General features: G+C 40.5%; 1 protein-coding gene across 1 annotated transcript in view; it reads right to left on the bottom strand.

Annotated features, from left to right (window-relative positions):
* Positions 1-5,350, bottom strand: part of LOC138037183 (uncharacterized) — a 6,037-nt gene extending 687 nt beyond the window's left edge. The window contains exons 1-6 of the mRNA XM_068883167.1: positions 5,250-5,350; positions 4,588-5,176; positions 4,135-4,227; positions 3,871-3,963; positions 2,458-2,631; positions 1,691-1,788 (exon numbers count right to left, since the gene is read on the bottom strand). Of these exons, the coding sequence (XP_068739268.1) occupies positions 1,691-1,788; positions 2,458-2,631; positions 3,871-3,963; positions 4,135-4,227; positions 4,588-5,176; positions 5,250-5,350 (1,148 nt within the window). The remainder of the gene's footprint in view (positions 1-1,690; positions 1,789-2,457; positions 2,632-3,870; positions 3,964-4,134; positions 4,228-4,587; positions 5,177-5,249) is intronic.
* Between the last annotated feature and the right edge of the window lie 4,650 nt (positions 5,351-10,000).

Genomic DNA, 10,000 nt, shown 5'->3' with positions numbered 1-10,000 from the left:
AGAACCTCACTTCCATGCCCGGTTTGATTGACATCGAAAAATTTTGACGTGTTCTGAGATTCAGCTAAACCGGTTTTTCGCACGCGAGGACATGTTACTTAAACTGAAGCTATGATCCTCGCAGTTATAAACACAATTTTTGCAATTGCGTATAGAAGCCTGAAAAATATAGGACTTCAACGGGATTTGAACCCGTGACCTCGCGATACCGGCGCGACGCTCTGACCAACTGAACTAAGCAAAAACTGCCTTCAAAACTGTGAGGACCATAACTTCATTTGATTTCATATCCGCAGTGCAATGTATAATTCATTACATATATCATTTCGTTACATGTTACTTTGTTTAGAATTCACGCTCAAAACAGAAAAACTCCAGTAAAGATTACACGCAGCGTAAATTGTCGGGTTTGTGGGTGTAATCCAGCAGTACTTGACAGGGGTAAATGATGCTTTTTAATTCAAAGATGCTATCGAAATGGCAGAATGGTAGGCTTCAGTTCGATTATTTGCTGCAAATGCAAGGGCAAATAGCGAAGTTCGAAAATTGCATGAACTGATCTTTCACTGTTGGTTGATCGTTAACAGATTACTGTGATTTTTATAATTTTGCGGAATCTCATCTTCAAGCGCCAACAGCCAAATCAAACCAAGAATCAATTGATGCGTAACTTGGCAATCAGCATCTTTGGTTCTTTCTTTCTTTCTTGGTACGTTCCCACGGTACATTCGTCTTATTTACTTGGATGTCAAGTTCAAATATAAAACTTCGATATCGAACATGTCGAATACAAAACCGTGAGAAGCCAAACGAGAGCTTGACAGAAAAGATAAGCGATTTCTTGAAGCCAGTCGGAAGCACAGCATATATATCCCCAAGAAAAAATGAAGGGACAGAGAGGGAGGCTCAAGGCGTTGGCCGGGATATGTTATGTCCACGAAAGTTATTTTTAGACGAGCGGAAGTCTTTGTTCTAGGGGAAGTCTGTCTTCCGAGACGTCCGCATGCAGTCTTGCTTCGCTCTCAGGTTCTTAGTGAAAAGAGAAAATGATGGCGCACGTGGAAGGCTGATGAATATATATTTTGTTTCAAACATCGGACCGAGGTTGGCCTGCATGCGGACGTCTCGGAAGACTTCCGCTCGTCTAAAAATAACTTTCGTGGACATGACATATCCCAAGGGCTGGACCGGGAGCCTCCTTCTCTGTCCCCTCATTTTCTCTTGATATCCCGTTTCAAAAAAAATGTAGAATCCACTGAGCTTGTTTTAGCTTCAACGCCTCGATTTCTGGAACTTTGCAGCATTTCGATTATGGGTACAGTGGCCGCGAGAAATCAGGAAACCTGTTTCAACTACATTCCGTTGCTAAACAAATCAGAGTACTCGTTAGAACTGACTAGTTACTGGAACCAATCGAATTGCTAGGGTCAAAATCTGACGCTAGGAATATGAAACGGCATCCCATTGTGCAGGCGTTCTCGAAAAGCTCAACGGCCTGTACCAGAGGTTTTTCTCGCCGCTTCCTGACTCGCTATTCTGGCATCCAGTATGCAGCAAAGGCACATTCTTCTTTGGCTTGCGGTTTTAAACTTTATTGATTTCTGAATCTGATTTGCGGCGGACACTTGTAAATTTGCCTGAGTAATCTATTTAAGCTGAGTCTCTATGTTTTCACCACTAAAGTTCTTACTCGTTTTCCGGGTACAATTCTTGTATGGTCATAAACAATGCACCACTTGATATCCTTCCTATAATGATCATGACTGACAATGCAAATCCACTGCTCTCCTGTAAAGAAATCAGTATGAATTTCTGTTCTGATTAGAGGTGGATTGCGCGTGACAACTTCAACGATACCCTCATCTGTCTTTGAAGAATACAAAGTTTCAGCCGGGATCATTTCAAATATCTGCAACTGATTGTAATACTTATGGAGCATCAATTTCATCAACATCATCATATCATTGTTTACTCTCGGATTTAGAGTAGATTGGCGGAGCTTGTAGCTCCTATCCTTTACCCTTCCAACCATGATATTCCACATAGGACATACCACAGCATGGGTTCTTTTATGTCCTTCAGGGTCCAGAACATTGACGAGGACGTGGCCTACGGTATATCGTCCTTTTTTTTCCAAAAAGACTAGAGAATCTAACCATTTGCAGATGTCTATACAAAAGGCAGCACGTTCTCCTCAGTTATTCAAAGACCCTGAGTGTCAGTGTGGCCGGAGTTTCCTGCGTATTCTCAACCAACTGTGCCAACCGGTGGGCAGTTCAAATTTCAAGACAAAGCTGGGAAATCTCTTAAACGAGCGAAAATGGATTAAAATCTTGTTCCTGTCCTTTAAAAGACGTTTAAAACAAAACAAAACAAAACAAAACACCAATCTTTTAATATTCAAAGAGAATTATCGGTATGCAGTCTGCTACATTATCATTTTTAATCAAAACTTACCTTACTTTCTTTGACCAAATCCGCCGTATACGCTAGACTCATAACAAACATGATGGACATGCCGATTCCAATCAGCGTAACGGGCGCATACATAAACTGTCTTTTAGACGGACTCTGGAAAAAACAGTACACTGATCCACCCATCACTAAACAAGAAGTCAGAATATAGGTCCACTGTTGAAAAGACAAGTGAAAAAAACGTTATTAAACAATGCCCAATTTGCATGCAATTGGCTCATTTAAAGTTTTCCGAACACCATTTGAAATTTTTGCACAGACGATTGCCAACTAACAGTTTTTAAAATTTAGTACTTGAAGGCACTTAAGGCACTTAAGAAGGAATTTAGTACTTGAATTACCGCGCACCGGTGGCTCAGTTGGTTGAGCACCGGGCTGTCACGCGGGAGGTCGTGAGTTCAATTCCCGCCGGACCAACACTCAGGGTCTTTAAATAACTGAGGAGAAAGTGCTGCCTTTGTAATTACATCTGCAAATGGTTAGACTCTCTAGTCTTCTCGGATAAGGACGATAAGCCGGAGGTCCCGTCTCACAACCCTTCAATGTTCATAATCCTGTGGGACGTAAAATAACACACACACTTGTCGCAAAGAGTAGGGCATGTAGTTCCCGGTGTTGTGGTCTGTCTTCTGTTGTGATGTATCATGGTTGGGAGGGTAAATTCTCGGAGAAATTAGCTACACCAAGCTACTCTAAAAATCCGAGGGTAAATAACGATATATGATGATGATATGATATGATATGATATGATATGAAGGCTTCTCTATGACAAACACGATCGGATCTGAGGCCGGACACTTCAAAGTCTCACTCAAAATAAATTACTGTGTATTGTATAAAACAAAATCTATCTTGTCTTTTGCTATAACTGCATCTATTGAAAGCAAGGTATGAAGTTGAATTATTGTGGAAAAAAATGTATATTAAGATATATTTATCCTTACTTTTTAGTTTTTTCCTTTGTCCGAGAATTTTACTTAAGATTACGTCTGTTATCTCTTGGACACATAATACTGATTAAGCACAACTTTACTTTATTTATTTATTTATTTATGACAATTTATGGCATGAAAAAAATAGAGGCCAAGGGATGAAATGCAAAAGAGTCAAATACCCCATATTAAAGCAGAAGTTAAGCCTTCTCCTATGCCGTACCGTGTCTAAGTTGAGAAAAGTGTAATTGCCGTTGCTGTTGCGGTCATGTAATTGTACTGATTGTAACCGTGTAAGGTAATTGTTAATAACTGCTGTTTAATAATTTTGCGCACACTATGGACTTGAGATTTTGAAAAATACCAGGCGCCAGCATTGTCTTTCTGAAGTCCAGCTGTCAAGATACAATGGTGATCTCTTGCCTAACTTATAATAAGCTTAAATTTTATCAAGTCACATCACCTTGCTTCCAATTCTGTTATTTAGCTTATCGGAGACAATACTAGCCAAAGCTGCACTCCCAAGGAGAACAAGAGGAAAGTACGCTATTGCTTCCTGTAGATAAAGAAAAAAAAAAAGACTCGTTTAGAGCAGTTTGCGTAGAGTACGCATGTTTATAACATAACTGACGCTCAAATGTAAGAGAATAAAGAAGGATACAAAAAAAAGAAAAAAGAAAAATTAATAAAGTGCAATTTGGTGCGAAATTAAACCACTTGTCCTCACCACTTCAAAACCCATTGTCTCTGTCAAGTACAATGGTAAATATCCGAAAACAGCATCTTGTACAAGGCGCGTGCACGTAACAATAACGGAGACCTAATAATGAACGTCAATATGTCAGTAGAATACTCAACTTTATCGTTTTAAAATCAGAAGTACATAAAGTCGATTAAAAAGGTTGATAATAAGAATCTTTACCTCATGCATGCATGCTTTCATAGAACGATATTCCTCGTCTATATTGTCATACGTTTTTCCGAATTCAGTAGCCTACAACTCGGCCACAAACACTATGTACAAAATACATTCATCCCAATTTCCTTCAATAGTATAATCATGTGAAAATGTATCAGACAATTAAAGCTAACTGTCCATTCAGCAGGAGCAACAAGGCATTAGCAAGGGTATCTGAACTAGTCGGCCTTTAGAGAAAAGGTGAATGAAAATCATTCCAACCTTGTATAAGCGAGGATCTATCAGCCAATCCTTCGCTGTCTTTGGCTTTGTCCTGAAGGTTTTGCCAGAGGGCGAGGGATCACAAGTAACCACGCCGACGAACTCTTCTCCTGCATCATTTTTCAAAGGTTCATTTCGTTCCTCTAAAGTATTGATTTTTTCCTGCTGTGCTTTCTTTGCCAAGCTTCCCACATTCATTTGTTCGCCGGCGCACTTGACAGAATGATCTTCATTATTTTTCACAAATGTTAACTCTTCTTCAACGTCTTGCGCAGTTACCCCAACCTTTCCCTCACAAAAACTGACTTTTTTGGTTCTTGGAATTGTATCATTGAGTACTTCATCTGTGAAAGCATCGTTTAGGGAAATAGTGTCACATGATAGCTCCACACGGATCTCTGGCTCAACGGATTCGTTTTGGTATCCAAGATTCGCTATTCCCGTATTTTGGTACTCTTCTTCGGATAACACAACACCACATCGTCGGTGGCGGACCATCCGGCTCTCTGTTGTATCTCCTTCATCGTTTTTTCTCGTTGGGGTACAGTTGTCATCTTCTTCACAGTTTTCGTTGCCATAGTCCTGTAAACTGAAAAAAAAAGTGAGAAACTGTCACGGGGCAGCCTGGTGTTAAAATTGGACAATTATGATTTGAAAATTACAATTCAAATACGTTTTTCGTTTTATCTTTGACAGTCACTGTTCTGCTGTTCAGAAAATCAACCTGGAAATGCAAGTTGTCTTCAAGCGCTGCATCCAACATTTGTTAGAGACACTTAACATTGTCAAAAAGTCAAATTCAATCGCATTTTTCATTATAGAAAAGCTTGAAGACAAACAAATCGATAAAGTAGCATTAGTTATCACGGAGCCTTTCCTCAGAATCAAGAGATTGGCTAAAGGCACTTCTTTTAAAGTGAATAAACAAACTACCGTAAAGTTCCGATAGTGACGACCCCCCCGAAAGTAGCGACTCCCCGAAATTAACGTCAATTTCTTGTGGCCGCTAGTAAATCCCGAAAGTAGCGCCCCCCCCCCCCCCCCGAAATTAGCGTCAAATTTTTGTGGCCAGTAGTAAATCCCAAAAGGAGCGACCCCCACCCCCCCTCCCCCCCCGCCCCGAAAGTAGCGACCCCCCTCCCCCGAAAGAAGCGAGACCAAGTTTTTAAAATTGTATACCGTATACCTTTAATTTGTTGATCAATAGTCAAAAATTCAATGTGCAATAATATGTTCGTGTAGTGTCACAAATTGTTCACGATAGGCGCTTTAATTTACAACAAGGGGAAACTTTATGCCACCATTCGTACTTGACATCATGATCAGTTCACTGATGTAGTGATGTAAGATCTACCGTAAAACGGTATAACTTCATATAACAATAGGATCGTTTCTTCAAATTGAAATTGAAAAAGTTTTCGTCGATTAACATGAACGTGTTTCGTCCAATTAAATGACACTGAGATACCGGGGGTACAGACTAAAACGCAGCGGTGCCTCTTGCAATACAATCGAAGCAGTTCAGCTTTCCTCGTCTGAGTCAGTCAAGAAAGAACTCGATCTCTCGCACAAACAATTAGCGCGAACGTCCTTGTCGAGGACATGATGACAGATAACGAGTCTCTCCCGCTTAACTTCGACGGCTCTTATTTACAATACCTTCAGCTCAAAGGTGACAAGTTAACGTGGATTAGTGATCTTGAATCCCTAAAACATTTCGTTGAGAAGGGTTTGAAACAACAAGGCAAATGGTCGTCGCCCGGCGGAAATTCGAAACAATTTAAAAGCTCTGTTAACAACCTCACTATTACTTGGTACAGTAAAAAGCAACTCACTCTCGCCTTCCAAGGGCGAGATGGACCCGTTTTAAAAGGCGGCTTGACCAAACTTGTTCGAGACAACGCAGGGAGAACCGATTCAACGGGCTCGAATGTCTCTTCAACGGTCGAACAAGTAAATCCATTGTTCTTTGAAGCCAACGACATTTATGCTAATCAACCAAGGGTAGCCGAAGCGGGACCAGTATTTTCCAGTCAAGAGAGATCTAATACTGAATTAGTTGCTGAAATGGAAGGTATAAAACTTGACCTCCTTATTCTACAGAAAAAGGTAGAAGCCAACTCTAATCTGCTCTCGATAAATTGCCAAAATCGAGAGGAATTTGCTGTTAGCGCCGAACTTTGTGAATACAAAGGGAGGTGTGAGAAACTGGAATCATCTATATGCAAAAAGGAGAGAGTTATCGAAGAACTTGAGGAGAAATGTTTGTCTCTCGAAAATCGTGCTGTATCATTGGAACAGGAAAATGACTCACTAAGGCTTGCATTAAGGCTTATTTTACGAGAAAAGAACGAAGAAGACTCCCATCACCAGCAAGAGACGAACGAGTGTTTTTATCAAGTGAAAAACTCGGGCACGAATGTTGGGTGTAATAAACGCAACCAACGTAAAATGTCAACTCAGAATAATATCGTGACGCGTAACAGGTTTGAGATCCTTAGTGATGCACAAGATGATCCAACAGAGACAGAGGCAGCAACACACAAAATCATCCGGCGACGGCAAAACCATCAACGGGCGTCATATAGGTCGTCTCGCAGTAATCCTAGTGAACCAAGCGAAACTTCTGCTAACGATGATTTACGCGGTGAGGTCGGCAGAGAGAGGAGTGCCAGCAGTAAGTTTACAACCCTATTGATTGGGGACTCCATGGTCAAGGATATTCACGGTAAGAAATTAGCGAAAGCAGTAGGGCACCGAGTGGTGGTAAAGTCATTTTCTGGAGCCACAACCAAAGCCATGAGAGATTACTTAAAGCCTAATTTAGAGCTCCAGCCTGATGAAGTGGTGCTACATGTAGGTACAAACGATCTGAAGACTAAAAACGGCAAAACATCTAAAGAAGTTGCAGAAGCTATTGTTGATCTCGCTAAACAGATAGAGGGGTCTTCCGAAGCTCAAGTCATAGTCTCAGGACTTGTAACACGAAAGGACAAGCTTAATGATAAAGTCTCAGAGGTGAACAAGCACTTGACGAAGTTTTGTCGTCAGAATGATTGGAGATTTATTGAACACAATAATATAAACGAAAAGGGGTTAAACCGTGGAGGTCTACACCTGAATTTTGCAGGTAACAAACGTATTTTTAAGAATTTTTATCATGGTCCCCAAGGGCTGCTAATTCCGAAAGTAACGAGAGTCGCTACTATCGGAACACTACGGTGTGAAGATAATAAGACTTAAGTTTTTGGATTCACGGAACGTAAGGTTAATTTTAACTTCGCAGAAAGTTGAAAGGGACGGGTTTATGTTTGCAAGTTAGCTTTTCTAAACATGTTTAGCAATGGTGCACTTCTAATTTATTTTACCCTGTTATTTTTTCATTTTTAACTTCTTCATTCTCCACAACTTGATCCTCATGTCTAGTCCTGCTGACTGTCCTTGTTTCTCCGGATTGGATTTCACGATGCCATATAGTTTGGACAAGACCGTCGATGAAACGCATAGCGAGGCTCCTTTTACGTTCTTGATCGAGCTTTTCCACTTTAGTTATCGGATCTAAGGATAAACAAACAAACAACAAACAAAAACGAGCCATGCAGCAGTTTGTGGCTACAAATAAATTTGTTGACCCTTTCAGGGTCTTTTAGAGTTGACTGCATCAAAATCTAGGTGATCGACATTTGCATCATGAGCGAACTAAAATAAATAAATAAATAAATAAAAAACAACATGCACTGAGTACCTGATAGATTGTCACTGTCGTATTTTGCAGTGAAGTCACCTAACTGCCCTTCTTCAACTGGATCTTCGGCCTTGTCTCCTACATTGATATCCTCGGAAAAGATTGCATGAAGAAATCGATCCATCCAACTCAACTTTCTTATAGATCTATCTTGCGTTTCTGTTTCTCCCTCGCCTCTTGCATGAGCCCAAATTTCTTCTTTCCTCACCGAAGACACAAGCATTTGAAGAAATGTCTGAGCAAGGGACATAGTTTCTCTTTTGTTTTCTTGAATGAAGAAGAAAAGACAAAAAGAGGAAAGGAACATCTGATGTCAGGTCTGTTGGTAACTACACATTATTCAGCAATGTGTCAAAGGGATAAGCCTAACCAAGCGAGGGTGAGGAGAGAGAGAAGCGTGATGGCGTGAAGCTTAAAATAGATTGAAAAAACATGTGGTATAGAGATGTGTTCTCTCTCCTCGTCCTCTCTTGGCTAGCTAAACAAAAGAAATAAATAATGTAACGAGAACTAATAAACCGTTGACTCAACAATGAAAAGTACAAATGAAGCAAAATGATAAATCTTTGCAAATCTTCATATTGTGGAATGTGCCCGAACAACTCTAGGCGCGCTATCCGAATTAATGAGAAAGTCAGCGAACTAACACGACAATGAATAAAACCCTTGTTTTCCGGTAATGTTACCAAACGGTTACTGACAGGAAAATGTCGCATTTATAGCTTGTCTTACTGTTTTTAAAAACGCGCGGAAAACTCAGGGTTTACTATTGGTTAACAGAGGTAAAATAAGCTGTTCTCACCTAATTTTCCTGCACAAGGAAAACATGTTTTAACAGTGTGTTTTCCAGCACATGTTACAACAGTTATCCAGAGCGAGAAAACGAGTCGTTCAACGTATGTTTTCCTGAAGTGGTAAAAGCATTGAAAACATAGCATTCCACAATGGATTTCTTACAGGAGCATTACACCGGCAAACGTGCTATTTTTCTGAGTGTTTTCCCCTGTTTTCCGGAGCGTGTTCTAACATGGTATTTTGTAAGTGTTTTAGGTTTGGGAAAACGTAGTGAAAACGCGATGATCAACGTCCATTTTCCTACGGGAGTGTTTCACCGAGAAACACGCTGTTTTTCTGAGTGTTTTCCCCTGTTTTCTGTGGCATTCGAACACAGTATTTCGCAAGTGCTTTTCGAACTCAGGCGGAGAAAACGCCGTCAAAACATAAATTTTCCGATGAACGGCCGGAATGGCTGAGCGTTTTCCAGTTCCCATAGATCAAATGAGTGTTAACATGGTGTTGCAGATAATTTTCCTATGAGAGCTAACGGCGTAAAAAAATCAGATATTCTGCCAGCAGAGCTTTTAAATGAGTTATAAATTGAGATAACACGAACGACTCGAGAACAGCGCCGTATTGCCAGACACAGGTCGCCAAAGCTTGGGTTTCGCAGCATTTACTAAAGCTTTACGTCACCTATGCCGTACAGGAGTTCCAGCAAGTGATATGACTTACAATAGCTTGAGCCAATATGGCAGTTAATAAAGACAATGCCAACAGTGAATTCTTCACCTCACCACTGGCAAATGTTTGACAAAAAAAATTGAACATACCATCATCGTTTTTAAACGCGGCTGAGTAAAGTGTCTGACTCGATTGGAAAACTCCGAC

The sequence above is a fragment of the Montipora capricornis genome, chromosome 2, assembly GCF_036669925.1.
Source record: "Montipora capricornis isolate CH-2021 chromosome 2, ASM3666992v2, whole genome shotgun sequence".
In the NCBI taxonomy this organism is placed as follows: Eukaryota; Metazoa; Cnidaria; class Anthozoa; order Scleractinia; family Acroporidae; genus Montipora; species Montipora capricornis.
This window is presented reverse-complemented; position numbering and strand designations above follow the sequence as displayed.